Source organism: Lipotes vexillifer, unplaced genomic scaffold (assembly GCF_000442215.2).
Source record: "Lipotes vexillifer unplaced genomic scaffold, Lipotes_vexillifer_v1.1 scaffold4, whole genome shotgun sequence".
NCBI classification, from domain to species: domain Eukaryota; kingdom Metazoa; phylum Chordata; class Mammalia; order Artiodactyla; family Lipotidae; genus Lipotes; species Lipotes vexillifer.
The window spans coordinates 1,073,090-1,088,320 of NW_006785876.1; the positions used below are offsets into that span (position 1 = coordinate 1,073,090).

General features: G+C 40.3%; 1 protein-coding gene across 1 annotated transcript in view; it reads left to right on the top strand.

Annotated features, from left to right (window-relative positions):
- Positions 1-15,231, top strand: part of DNAH8 (dynein axonemal heavy chain 8) — a 332,081-nt gene that overhangs the window by 299,391 nt on the left and 17,459 nt on the right. The window contains exon 88 of the mRNA XM_007458310.1: positions 13,650-13,806. Within this exon, the coding sequence (XP_007458372.1) occupies positions 13,650-13,806 (157 nt within the window). The remainder of the gene's footprint in view (positions 1-13,649; positions 13,807-15,231) is intronic.

The following is a 15,231-nucleotide window of genomic DNA, read 5'->3' on the forward strand; positions in this document are numbered from 1 at the left end:
AGCACAGGTCACTGCCCCCACCCCTCTTCCGGGGAGCCTGTGCAGCCCGCCACTGCCAGGTTCCCGGGATCCAGGGACAATTTCTCAGGGAGAACACACGGCGGGCCTCAGGCTGGGGCAACGTCACGCCGACTTCTGCCGCCGCAGGACCGCTCCGCACTCCGTGCCCCTCCCTGCCCCCGGCCTGAGAGCGCCAGAGCCCCCGAGTCAGCGGCTCCTTTAACGCCGTCCTGTCTGAGCAAAAAGCAGACGCCCTCCAGCGACCTACACGCAGAGGCAGGGCCAAGTCGAAAGCTGAGCCCCTGTGAGCTGTGAGAACAAAGAAGAAAAAGGGAAATCTCTCCCAGCAGCCTCAGAAACAGCGGATTAAAGCTACACAATCAATTTGATGTACCCTGCCTCTGTGGAATACATGAATAGACAGCGAATCATCCCAAATTGAGGAGGCGGACTTCTAGAGCAAGATCTATGATTTTTTCCCCTTTTCCTCTTTTTGTGAATGTGTATGTGTATGCTTCTGTGTGAGATCTTGTCTGTATAGGTTTGCTTCCACCATTTGTCCCAGCGTTCTATCCGACCATTTTTTTTTTTAATTTTTTTCTTAATAATTAATTTTAATTTAAAGAACTCTGTTATACTTTACCTTCTTTCTATCTTTCCTTCCTTCCTTCCCTTTTTGAGACAACGAATCGTCCCAAATTGAGGAGGTGGACTTGGAGAGCAAGTTTTATGATTTTTTCCACTTTACCTCTTTTTGTGAGGGTATATGTGTATGCTTCTATGTAAGATTTTGTCTCTATAACTTTGCTTCCACCATTTGTCCTAAGGTTCTATCCTTCCCTTTTTTTTTTCCTCTAAATAATTATTTTTTTAATTCAATAACTTTATTATACTTTATTTTATTTTACTGTATCTTCTTTCTTTCTGTATTTTTTCCTTCCTTCCCTCATTCCTTCCTTCCTTCCCTCCTCCCTCCCTCCCTCCTTTCTTTCCTTCTTGCCTTCTTCCTTTCTTTTCTTCTTTCTTTCTTTCTTCCTTCCCTCCTTCCTTCCTTCCCTCCTTTCTTTCTTGCTTTCTTTCTTTCTTTCCTATTTCCTCCTACTTCTACTAATTCTCTCTACTTTCTCTCCCTTTTATTCTGAGCCGAGTGGATGAAAGGCTCTTGCTGCTCCAGCCAGGAGTCAGGACTCTGCCTCTGAGGTGGGAGAGCCAACTTCAGAACACTCGTCAAGAAGAGACCTCCCAGCCCCACATAATATCAAACGGCGAAAATCTCCCAGAGATCTCCATCTCAACACCAGCACCCAGCTTCACTCAACGACCAGCAAGCTACAGTGCTGGACAACCTATGCCAACCATATAGCAAAACAGGAACACAACCCCACCCACTAGCAGAGAGGCTGCCTAAAATCATAATAAGTCCACAGACACCCCAAAACACACCACCAGACGTGGACCTGCCCACTAGAGAGACAAGATCTAGCCTCATACACCACAACACAGCCACTAGTCCCCTCCACCAGGAAGCCTACACAACCCACTGAACCAACCTTAGCCACTGGAGACAGACATCAAAAACAACGGGAGCTACGAACTTGCAGCCTGCAAAAAGGTGAACCCAATCACAGTAAGATAAGCAAAATGAGAAGACAGAAAAACACACAGCAGATGAAGGAGCAGGATAAAAACCCACCAGACCTAACAAATGAAGAGGAAATAGGCAGTCTACCTGAAAAAGAGTTCAGAATAATGATAGTAAAGATGATCCAAAATCTTGGAAATAGAATGGACAAAATGCAAGAAGCAGTTAACAAGGACCTAGAAGAAATAAAGATGAAACAGACAATGATGAACAACACAATAAATGAAATGAAAAATACTCTAGATGGGATCAATAGCAGAATAAATGAGGCAGAAGAACGGATAAGTGACCTGGAAGATAAAATAGTGGAAATAACTACTGCAGAGCAGAATAAAGAAAAAAGAATGAAAAGAACTGAGGACAGTCTCAGAGACCTCTGGGACAACATTAAACGCACCAACATTCGAATTATAGGGGTTCCAGAAGAAGAAGAGAAAAAGAAAGGGACTGAGAAAATATTTGAAGAGATTATAGTTGAAAACTTCCCTAATATGGGAAAGGAAATCGTTAATCAAGTCCAGGAAGCACAGAGAGTCCCATACAGGATAAATTCAAGGAGAAATACGCCAAGACACATATTAATCAAACTGTCAAAAACTAAATACAAAGAAAGCATATTAAAAGCAGCAAGGGAAAAACAACAAATAACACACAAGGGAATCCCCATAAGGTTAACAGCTGATCTCTCAGCAGAAACTCTACAAGCCAGAAGGGAGTGGCAGGACATACTGAAAGTGATGAAGGAGAAAAACCTGCAACCAAGATTACTCTACCCAGCAAGGATCTCATTCAGATTTGATGGAGAAATTAAAACCTTTACAGACAAGCAAAAGCTGAGAGAGTTCAGCACCACCAAACCAGCTTTACAACAAATTTACAGGATCTTCTCTAGGCAAGAAACACAAGAGAAGGAAAAGACCTACAATAACAAACCCAAAACAATTAAGAAAATGGAAATAGGAACATACATATCGATAATTACCTTAAATGTAAATGGATTAAATGCTCCCACCAAAAGACACAGACTGGCTGAATGGATACAAAAACAAGACCCATATATATGCTGTCTACAAGAGACCCACTTCAGACCTAGAGACACATACAGACTGAAAGTGAGGGGATGGAAAAAGATATTCCATGCAAATGGAAGCCAAAAGAAAGCTGGAGTAGCAATTCTCATATCAGACAAAATAGAATTTAAAATAAAGACTATTAGAAGAGACAAAGAAGGATACTACATAATGATCAAGGGATCGATCCAAGAAGAAGGTATAACAACTGTAAATATTTATGCACCCAACATAGGAGCACCTCAATTCATAAGGCAAATACTAACAGCCATTAAAGGGGAAATCGACAGTAACACATTCATAGTAGGGGACTTTAACACCCCACTTTCACCAATGGACACATCATCCGAAATGAAAATAAATAAGGAAACACAAGCTTTAAATGATACGTTAAACAAGATGGACTTAATTGATATTTATAGGACATTCCATCCAAAAACAACAGAATACACATTTTTCTCAAGTGCTCATGGAACATTCTCCAGGATAGATCATATCTTGGGTCACAAATCAAGCCTTGGTAAATTTAAGAAAATTGAAATTGTATCAAGTATCTTTTCCGACCACAACGCCATGAGACTAGATATCAATTATAGGAAAAGAGCTGTAAAAAATACAAACACATGGAGGCTAAACAATACACTACTTAATAACGAAGTGATCACTGAAGAAATCAAAGAGGAAATTAAAAAATACCTAGAAACAAATGACAATGGAGATACAACGACCCAAAACCTATGGGATGCAGCAAAAGCAGTTCTAAGAGGGAAGTTTATAGCAATACAAGCCCACCTTAAGAAGCAGGAAACATCTCGAATAAACAACCTAACCTTGCACCTCAAGCAATTAGAGAAAGAAGAACAAAAAAACCCCAGAGTTAGCAGAAGGAAAGAAATCATAAAAATCAGATCAGAAATAAATGAAAAAGAAATGAAGGAAACAATAGCAAAGATCAATAAAACTAAAAGCTGGTTCTTTGAGAAGTTAAACAAAAGTGATAAACCATTAGCCAGACTCATCAAGAAGAAAAGGGAGAAGACTCAAATCCATAGAATCAGAAATGAAAAAGGAGAAGTAGCAACTGACACTGCAGGAATACAAAGGATCATGAGAGACTACTACAAGCAACTCTATGCCAATAAAATGGACAACCTGGAAGAAATGGACAAATTCTTAGAAATGCACACGCTGCCAAGTCTGAATCAGGAAGAAAGAGAAAATATGAACAGACCCATCACAAGCACTGAAATTGAAACTGTGATTAAAAATCTTCCAATAAACAACAGCCCAGGACCAGATGGCTTCACAGGCGAATTCTATCAAACATTTAGAGAAGAGGTAACACCTATCCTTCTCAAACTCTTCCAGAATATAGCAGAGGGAGGAACACACCCAAACTCAATCTACAAGGCCACCATCACCCTGATAGCAAAACCGGACAAGGATGTCACAAAGAAAGAAAACTACAGGCCAATATCACTGATGAACATAGATGCAAAAATCCTCAACAAAATACTAGCGCTCAGAATCCAACAGCACATTAAAAGGATCATACACCATGATCAAGTGGGGTTTATTCCAGGAATGCAAGGATTCTTCAATATATGCAAATCAATCCACATGATACACCATATTAACAAATTGAAGGAGAAAAACCATATGGTCATCTCAATAGATGCAGAGAAAGCTTTTGAAAAAATTCAACACCCATTTATGATAAAACCCCTGCAGAATCTAGGCATAGAGGGAACTTTCCTCAACATAATAAAGGCAAGATATGACAAACCCACAGCCAACATCATCCTCAATGGTGAAAAACTGAAAGCATTTCCACTAATATCAGGAGCAAGCCAAGGTTGCCCACTCTCACCACTCTTATTCAACATAGTTTTGGAAGTTTTAGCCACAGCAATCAGAGAAGAAAAGGAAATTAAAGGAATCCAAATCGGAAAAGCAGAAGTAAAGCTGTCACTGTTTGCAGCTGACATGATACTATACATAGAGAATCTTAAAGATGCTACCAGAAAACTACTAGAGCTAATCGATGAATTTGGTAAAGTAGCAGGATACAAAATTAATGCACAGAAATCTCTGGCATTCCTATACACTAATGATGAATAATCTGAAAGTGAAATCAAGAAAACACTCCCATTTACCATTGCAACAAAAAGAATACAATATCTAGGAATAAACCTACCTAAGGAGACAAAAGACCTGTATGCAGAAAATTATAAGACAGTGATGAAAGAAATTAAAGATGATACAAATAGATGGAGAGATATACCATGTTCCTGGATTGGAAGAATCAACATTGTGAAAATGACTCAAAGCAATCTACAGATTCAATGCAATCCCTATCAAATTGCCACTGGCATTTTTCACAGAACTAGAATCAAAAATTTCACAATTTGTATGGAAACACAAAAGACCCTAAACAGCCAAAGCAAACTTGAGAATGAATAATGGAGCTGGAGGAATCAGGCTCCCTGACTTCAGATTTTACTACAAAGCTACAGTAATCAAGACAGTATGGTACTGGCACAAAAACAGAAATACAGATCAATGGAACAGTATAGAAAGCCCAGAGATAAACCCACACACATATGGTCACCTTATCTTTGATAAAGGAGGCAGGAATGTACAGTGGAGAAAGGACAGCCTCTTCAATAAGTGGTGCTGGGAAAACTGGACAGCTACATGTAAAAGTATGAGATTAGATCACTCCCTAACACCATACACAAAAATAAGCTCAAAATGGATTAAAGACCTAAATGTAAGGCCAGAAACTATCAAACTCTTAGAGGAAAACATAGGCAGAACACTCTATGACATAAATCACAGCAAGATCCTTCTTGACCCATCTCCTAGAGTAATGGAGATAAAAACAAAAATAAACAAATGGGACCTAATGAAACTTCAAAGCTTTTGCACAGCAAAGGAAACCATAAACAAGACCAAAAGACAGCCCTCAGAATGGGAGAAAATATTTGCAAATGAATCAACTGACAAAGGATTAATCTCTAAAATTTACAAGCAGCTCATGCAGCTCAATAACAAAAAAATAAACAACCCAATCCAAAAATGGGCAGAAGACCTAAATAGACATTTCTCCAAAGAAGATATACAGACTGCCAACAAACACATGAAAGAATGCTCAACATCATTAATCATTAGAGAAATGCAAATCAAAACTACAATGAGATATCATCTCACACCAGTCAGAATGGCCATCATCAAAAAATCTAACAACAATAAATGCTGGAGAGTGTGTGGAGAAAAGGGGACACTCTTGCACTGCTGGTGGGAACGTGAATTGGTACAGCCACTATGGAGAACAGTATGGAGGTTCCTTAAAAAACTACAAATAGAACTACCATATGACCCAGCAATCCCACTACTGGGCATATGCCCTGAGAAAACCATAATTCAAAAAGAGTCATGTACCAAAGTGTTTATTGCAGTTCTATTTACAATAGCCAGGAGATGGAAACAACCTAAGTGTCCATCATCGGATGAATGGATAAAGAAGATGTGGCACATATATACAATGGAATATTACTCAGCCATAAAAAGAAACGAAATTGAGCTATTTGTAATGAGGTGGATAGATCTAGAGTCTGTCATACAGAGTGAAGTAAGTCAGAAAGAGAAGGACAAATACCGTATGCTAACACATATATATGGAATTTAAGAAAAAAAAAATGTTATGAAGAACCTAGGGGTAAAACAGGAATAAAGACAGAGACCTACTGGAGAACAGACTTGAGGATATGGGGAGGGGGAAGGGTGAGGTGTGTTAGGGCGAGAGAGAGACATGGACATATATATACTAACAAACGTAAGGTAGATAGCCAGTGGGAAGCAGCCGCATGGCACAGGGAAACCGGCTCGGTTCTTTGTGGCTGTCTGGAGGGGTGGGATAGGGAGGGTGGGAGGGAGGGAGACAAAGAGGGAAGAGATATGGGAAAGGCAGAAGGGGACCTTTTTTTTTTTTTTTTTTGTGGTACGCAAACCTCTCACCGTTGTGGTCTCTCCCGTTGCGGAGCACAGGCTCCGGACGCACAGGCCCAGTGACCATGGCTCACGGACCCAGCCGCTCCGCGGCACGCGGGATCGTCCCGGACCAGGGTACGAACCCGTGTCCCCTGCATCGGCAGGTGGACTCTCGACCACTGCGCCACCAGGGAAGACCAGAAGGGGGCCTTTTTATGGGCCATAACTGTTACTAGGAGTTTGTTAAGATGTGTTTCAAGGAACCTAAAACATTTCTCACTGATTCATCTCTGTTGAGTTCTTGACACTTGTAGTGGGCTTTGCATCTGGGGGATTTTTTTTTCTATTTTTCAGAATGAAAATGGTTTTAATACTCTTTATTATAAAAATCATACTTTTTCATTGAGAAAAATTAACAATACAGAAAATAGAAAGACAAAAAATAATAATTACAGCAAAAACTCATACTAAATTCCCACAATCAAAATACTCTTCTAGATTTTTTTCTATGACTATACGTACAGTATTATCAACAAAGGATTAGATTATACCATATGGATTTGTACCATGCTATTTCATTGAATAATCTCAATTCAATAACTCCACCTTATCAATTAATATAGAGCTACATCACCATTTTTATTGAATGTATAGATTTTTATAGAGCTTGTTCAGGATTTATTATTACAAATACTGTTATAACCAGTCTTGTACATACACCTTTGTATATTTGTCTGATTATTTTTAAACTGATTTATTAAATGTTGAATAAATACAAGAGCATTTATAACATGTAAAATGCAAAGAATAAATATAAAACATTGCCTTTTTTGCACCACTATTTCTATGTTTTGTTTCTTTTCTTCTTCCTCTTTTTTGACTTTTGCTGAATATTAATTTTTCTCATTGTAATTTTCCCCCTTGGCTACTTTGGAAGTTATGTACTGTGTTTCTGTTCTTTTACTGGTTACTCTAGAAATTTTAACATCCACTTTTAAAAAAAATTATTTATTTTTGGCTGCCTTGGATCTTCGTTGCTGCGTGCGGATTTCCTCTAGTTGTGGCGAGTGGGGGCTACTCTTCACTGTGGTGCACGGGCTTCTTATTGCGGTGGCTTCTCTTGTTGTGGAGCATGGGCTCTAGGCGCAGGGGCTTCAGTAGTTGTGGCACGTGAGCTCAGTAGTTGTGGCACACATGCTTAGTTGCTCCGCAGCATGTGGGATCTTCCCGGACCAGGGCTCGAACCCGTGTCCCCTGCATTGGCAAGCAGATTCCTAACCACTGCGCCACCAGAGAAGTCTCAACATCCATTTTTAATTAAACCTAAAATGAACATCTTTACCCTCTTCTCAATTAAAACTCTTAGGCAACTTTAACTACATGTCTCCTCTCCTGGAATATTAGGGTTTTAATTTTATCTTGTTTCTTTTCTAACCCCACAATGAGATATATAATTATTGTTTTATACCATAATGTTTACCCATGCATTGACCCATCTTTTCTACAGCTCAAATCTTCCATCAGAATATTTAACCTCGTTTCTGAAATATACACTTTAGAATTTCCTTCACTGAGGGCCTGTTAACTATAAACTCTTTTGTTTTTATCTGAAAATGTCTTATTTTGCCCTCCTTTTTTGAAAAGCAGCTTTATTGAGATATAGTTTGCCTATCATAAATTCATTCCTATTAAGTAGACAGTTCTCTAATTTCAGAATATTTCCATTACTCCCAAAGAATTCCTGAGCCCATTTGTAATAAACTCACACTCCCACCCCCAGCCTCAGGCCACCACTAATCTACTTTCTGTTTCTATAGATTTTGCCTTTTCTGGGCATTTCCTATAACTTGAATCATACAGCATGTGGTGTTTTGTGTATGGATTCTTTAACTTAGCACAATGTTTTTGAAGTTCATCCACATTGTAGCATGTATCTGTACTTCATTGCTTTTGATTGTTGAATAATATTCCAATATATGAATATAACACATTTTGTTTATCCATTCACCAGTTAATGGACATTTGGGTAGTTTCCACTTTTGGCTATCATGAATAATGCTGTTGGGATATTCACAGACAAGTCTTTGTGTGGACATGTCTTTTCATTTCTCTTGGATAGACAACTAGGAATGTAATTATTGGCTCATATGATTAATCTATCCCTAACATTTTAGGAAAGTGCTAAATTGTTTCCCAAAGAGTCTGCACCATTTTACAGTACCCTCCAGCAATGTATGAGGGCTTAAGTTTCTCCACATCCTTGCCAACACTTGTTATTGTCTGTTTTTTGATTATAACCATTCTTGTAAATGTGAAGTGGTATCACATTGTGGTTTTAGTTTACATTTTCCTAGTAAATAATGAGGTTGAGCATCTTTTCATATACAATTGGCCATAAGTATAGCTACCTTGTTTGGTGAAATGTATGTTCAAATCTTTTTTTTTTTTTTTTTTTGCGGTACGCAGGCCTCTCACTGTTGTGGCCTCTCCCGTTGCAGAGCACAGGCTCCGGACGCACAGGCTCAGCAGCCATGGCTCACGGGCCCAGCCGCTCCGCGGCATGTGGGATCTTCCCGGACCAGGGCACGAACCCACGTCCCCTGCATCGGCAGGCGGACTCTCAACCACCGCGCCACCAGGGAAGCCATGTTCAAATCTTTAGCCTTGCCCTAATTCATGAAAGAAAATTTTTCTCGGTATACAATTCTAGATTTACAGTTATCTTATGCTAGCACACAGAATATACTATTCTTGTTTTCTTCTGGCTTTCATTGCTGTTGCTGAGGAATTGGCTGTCAGTCTAATTGTCATTTCCCTCTAGATAATTTGTTTATCTCTCTGACTGCTTTTAATATACTGTCTTTGTGGGTTTTTTTTTTTTTTTTTTTTTTGCGGTATGTGGGTCTCTCCCTGTTGTGGCCTCTCCCGTTGCAGAGCACAGGCTCTGGACACGCAGGCTCAGCGGCCATGGCTCACGGGCCCAGCCGCTCCGTGGCACGTGGGATCTTCCCAGACCAGGGCACGAACCCGTGTCCCCTGCATCGGCAGGCGGACTCTCAACCACTGTGCCACCAGGGAAGCCCCATGTCTTTGTTTTTGATGTTCAACATTTTCATGGTGATATGTCTACATATGGATTTCTATTTACTTATTTGTTTGTTTTTCCTGTTTAAGATGCATTGAGTTTCCTGAACTTGAGGATTCAAATCTTTCATCAATTCTAAGCTATTATTTCATCAGTTATTATCTCTTTTTTAGTCTCCCTTTTCTATCTTTCTGAAACTTTTTTGAGATGTATGTTAGAGCTTTACCACTTTAGCTGACATGCCTCTTAACCTCTTCTTTATATTTCCCATTTATTTTCCCTTCTGCAGCATTCTAGATGAGGTCTTCAGATCTATTTTCCAGTTTTCTAATTATTTCCTTGGCTATATCTAATCTGCTGTTTAAGCCATCACTAACTGTTGTTAGGTAGACACCTCCCCCAAAGATGTCCACATCCTAACCTCAGAACCCGCAAATATGTTACCTTATGTGACAAATAGGACTTTATAGATATTATTGAGGTTAAGGACCTTGAGATGGGGATGTTATCCTAGATTATCCAAGTGGGCCCAATTTAATCACATGAGCTCTTAGTGGAAGAAGGAGGTAAAAGAGTGGGTCAGAGAGATGAAATGGTACAAGGAGGAAAGATTCAAAGAGAGGGACTTGACCTGCCATTGCTGGCTTTTAAAAGGAATGCAGATGGACCCTAGAATCTAGGAAAGGTCCTTACCTGACAGCCAGCAAGGAATTGGGGACCATGGTCCTACAACTGCAAGAAAGTGAATCCTGTCAACAACTCAAATGAGCAAGGAAATGGGTCTTTCCCAACAGCCTACAGAAAGGAACCCAGCCTGCTCACCTTAATTTTAGCCCAGTGAGACCCACATCAGACTTATTAACTGCAGAACTGTGAAATAATACATTTATGTGGGGTTTTTTTTGTTTTGTTTTGTTTTTTTGGCTGCATCGGGTCTTCGTTGCTGCGCGCAGGCTTTCTCTAGTTGCGCCGAGCGGGGGCTACTCTTCGTTCCAGTTTGCGGGCTTCTCATTGTGGTGGCTTCTCTTGTACGGAGCACTGGGTCTAGGCGCACAGACTTCAGTAGTTGCAGCACACGGGCTATAGCGCGCACGGGCTTCAGTAGTTGTGGCGCACGGGCTTAGTTGCTCCATGGCTTGTGGGATCCTTCCCGGATCAGGGATCAAACCCGTGTCCCCTGCATTGGCAGGCGTATTCTTAACTGTTGTGCCACCAGGGAAGTCCCACATTTATGTTGTTTTAAGCCACTTATTTTGTGGTAATTTGTTACAACATCAATAAAAATAACTAATGCAGGTTTTAATTTTTAAAATGTTCATGAGTTCTATCTGGCTCTTATTCAAATATGCTATTCATGTTTATAGTTTCCTGTTTCATACTTATATTTTCAATCACCTTTTTATTCTTCAATATAGTAAACACATAATGTGCATCTGAAAATTCACTATTGGAGATCTTTGCAGGTCTGGTTCTGCTTCCTTTTGTTTAGTTTTTTAACTCCTGACTGTGAGCTCATGTTTATTGGAAATTAACTGTTGGGTTCTTTGAGACTTGGGTCGAAGACATATTTTTCCAGGAAAGATTTATGTTCACATCCGCCAGATGCCACCTGTGTCTTCCTGGGACCACCTGAAAATAAATCTTTAGCTTGAGGTTTTTCAAATCACACAAGTAAATGAATGAATGCTAATTAATGTCACAAATTAAGAATTCTTAGGAAAGTTTTATTTTTTCCCACCAAGCTAGGTAGAACAATTTACCTACCATCCCCTTCTGACAGGTGGGTTATTTCTAGTTGACTTTGATACTAAGTGATTAGCCCTATGAAGTCCCAGATTTATGTAGGAGTTTCCTATTAGACTTTCTTCCTTGGGCATATGGGTTACCTGTTCTCTCATTGTACCATCCCAACAGACACTCAAGAACACCAGGGCTTAGTTGATGCCCCCTTGGTAAAATCTGGCTTATGTTTCTGGATTCCAGTTTTCATTCTATATTTTGTTTGACCCTCTGGATTTCTTAGTTTCTTGCCAGGTCAGTAATGTTTTTCATATCTCATCCAGCATTTTTAGCTATTTTCAGGAGAGTTGTTCAGGGTAACAATTGCACTGTACTGTCAGAAATTAAAATGTCTGATTCTCTCTTTAGAATGAATTCTTAGGTGTAGAATTGCTAGATTAAAAGGTAAGCACATTAAAATTTTTATACATATAGCCATATTACCAAGGTTTATTTTATGTCCAAGGAAATAAAACAGAAAAACAAATCACTAATCTCAAGCATTTGTTGGATTCCTTTTAAATTTGCTTCTAACGTCTATGAAGGGAGATGTAAATGTGGTTTACATCTGAACAGGAGACAAAATTTCCAAAAAAACAAAACAGTAACTCAAAACAGTTTAACTGTGAAATGTTTATAGATGGTAAATTAGGAGTTCAAGAAAGACAGAAAAATTTAAATCTGGTCATGCTGCACCCCTGCTTGGGAAGTCCTCTGTGGTTGCCTAAAGCAGCCCACATGACCCTGCATGGTCTGGCCCTGACCTTATCTCCATCCTCATCTCTGCTTCTAACTCTCTGGCTCCAGCATCGCTGGCCTTGTCTCTGTTACTCAAATGCAGTGAAGTCCTTCTCGCCTCCAAGCCTTACCTCTTATCTGAATGTCCCCTCTTGCTTCCCACTTCCACTCTGTTTTGCCTGGATGACCTGCTTAGTCTTCAGGTCTCAGCTTACATGTGACATTTTAAGAGAGAACCTCCCTGATCTTCTAGAGTAAACCACCACATGCGCACACACACACCCCATGTCTGTGTGTTCAGACTGCTGGTCGACCGAGCAACTTTGGGACCAAAACTAAGTTCGTGCTCCTCAGAGCATCTGGTCAATTCAAAAAAAGAGCTAGGGGGCTTCCCTGGTGGCGCAGTGGTTGAGAGTCCGCCTGCCAATGCAGGGGACACGGGTTCGTGCCCCAGTCCGCGAAGATCCCACATGCCGCGGAGTGGCTGGGCCCGTGAGCCATGGCCGCTGAGACTGCGCGTCCGGAGCCTGTGCTCTGCAACGGGAGAGGCCACAGCGTTGAGAGGCCCGCGTACCGCAAAACAAAACAAAACAAAAGAGCTAGAGAGTGAGAATGAGAGAGAGAGAGAGACTATACTATCTTAAAGCATCCTGTTCTTCTTTTCCATAGCACTTATTACAGTGGTATTGACTAACGTCCCCCTCCTCCACCAAAGAAAGGGACAAAGTCAGGGACCTATTCACTACCATATCCTAACACCTAGCTCAGTGCCTGGTGCATTGTAAATCTTTACTGAATATGTGAATTTTAAAGATGGGTAGCTGCATTTAGATAAGTGGTGCCAATAGAACACTTTGGAAATCATAAAACAAGTGGGAAAGTAAGAAACAAAACAGAAAAGACCAAAGAAATTTTAATAATTTATAATTCAGTGAAGAAATATGAGCAGTGCTCTTCAAGCTAACAAATTGTCAGTAATGGCAGATTCTTAGGACCAGTCCATAAGCAGGGGGAATAAAAGGAGGTGGGCTCCTTGTCCAGCATGAGGTTAGCTACAAGCAAGATTGGCTACCACTGCTTTGGATTATTAAGGACTTTCATGGAATCTTTCCCTGAACATGGAGAGCTTTCATTTCTGAGATGTTCTTGATGTCCTAATAGAAGGAAGTAGAATGGACCTCTAGTTTTTTCATTCCTGTATGTTGATGGTAAAGTTTTCCTTTTCCCCCCTTTTTTGGCTGGATTTGTTTTAAGTTATTCATAATTTAATTTTCACGTTGATAATTATCTCTGAAGATACGTTTCCATGCCACATTCTGAACAGTTCAGTTCTTTTTGTCAGGTATCAGAGTAACACTGCTTCTGCTGTTCTTGAAACAATTACCAACATTCAACCCAAAGAGAGTGGAGGTGGCATGGGAGAGACCCGGGAAGCCATCGTTTATAGGTTATCCGAAGATATGCTGAGCAAGCTGCCTCCTGATTACATTCCACATGAGGTGAGATACCCTTTCCGCCTGATGCACAGGGCTGTCTTTGGGTTCCACAAGGCTGAGCACAGTCCTGGGACAGTATGTTTCAGTCAGTCCCTTCCTCTCTCTGCTCAATTCTTCTTTTTTACCTTTTGGTCTTCTCTCTCTTACCCTTGCTCAAGCATCTTGCAAAATTATAATCTGCACTTTTCTACTCCACTTTCTCTCTCAATTGCCTTTTCTGTACCCTTTCTCCATCTTTGGGTTCCTCTGTCTTTGGGTCTCCAGATATCTTAATCCTCTGGACTGGGAATCTCTCCCCACCTCTCTTACCCAAGGTTGCTTTGTCCATTATTTAAATTTAGCCCTTTTTTCTGTCTCTTGCCCTACATACTTTTCATTCTCTCAATCCACTCAGCCAGGTAATAGGAAAGCAAGCCATTGAAATGAATTCACTACCCAGTTTGGATGGCAATAATTTTCTACTTCTTGAACCTCCCAGATGTTTGCTTGTTAATCAACATCAGTTTTTCTCAAAAAATTTTTTTTATCTCAAGACCCCTTTACGAAATTATTGAGGACCCCAAGTAGCTCTTGTTCATATGGATTATAACTACTGATATTTAACATATTAGAAACGTAAACTAAAAAATTTCAAAAATATTTGTTAATTTATTGTGAAATAACATTAATAAACTCATCACATGTTAGCATAACATTTATATTTTTAAAATAAGTATATTTTCCAAAACAAAAACATTCAAAGAGAAAAGTGGGATTGTTGTACATTTTTGCAAATCTCTTTAATGTCTGGTTTAATAGGAGACAGCTGGATCCTCATATCTGATCCTCCATCCAGTCTGTTGTGGTATTACCGGTCATGTAGCCTCTGGTAAACTCCACTGTATACTCCCCAGAGAAGGAGAGTAAAAGGTCAAGTAACGTCGTAGTATTACTATTAAAAACATTCAACTTTGTGGACCCGCCTAAAAAGAACTTGGGGGCCTTCAGGGGTCCCAGACCGCACTTTGAGAACTCACCTAAATGAATCTTTAATTGTGGTAAAATTTCTGGACGGTCTGAAAGTTCCGTAAGACACCATCCTTCTTCCCGCAAGAAAAACAGGGTCGTGCCCTCTGGCCATCCAGGGCCTCCTCTCTCCTGTTCTCAGCTTCCACCCCTCACTGCTGAGGGTTAGCGCCTCACCTGAGCCTTAGGCTGGGCTGAGGCAAGTTTAGCTTTTCAACCAAAAAGTGAGAGGCTGATGTCCTAATGCAGGTATGACTATGGTCCTCTGTCTACCCTGTCCTGCATCCCCAAGTCTGGGAGAAATGCACTTATCAGTTGGGAGCCCCGAGGCTACCTGCGCCACAGCCCTCCTGCCTGCAGTGAGTGCCCCCAACAATAAAAAAAGTTTTCTTGCTTCTTAAAACAATTTTTGCTTCCGTCGTG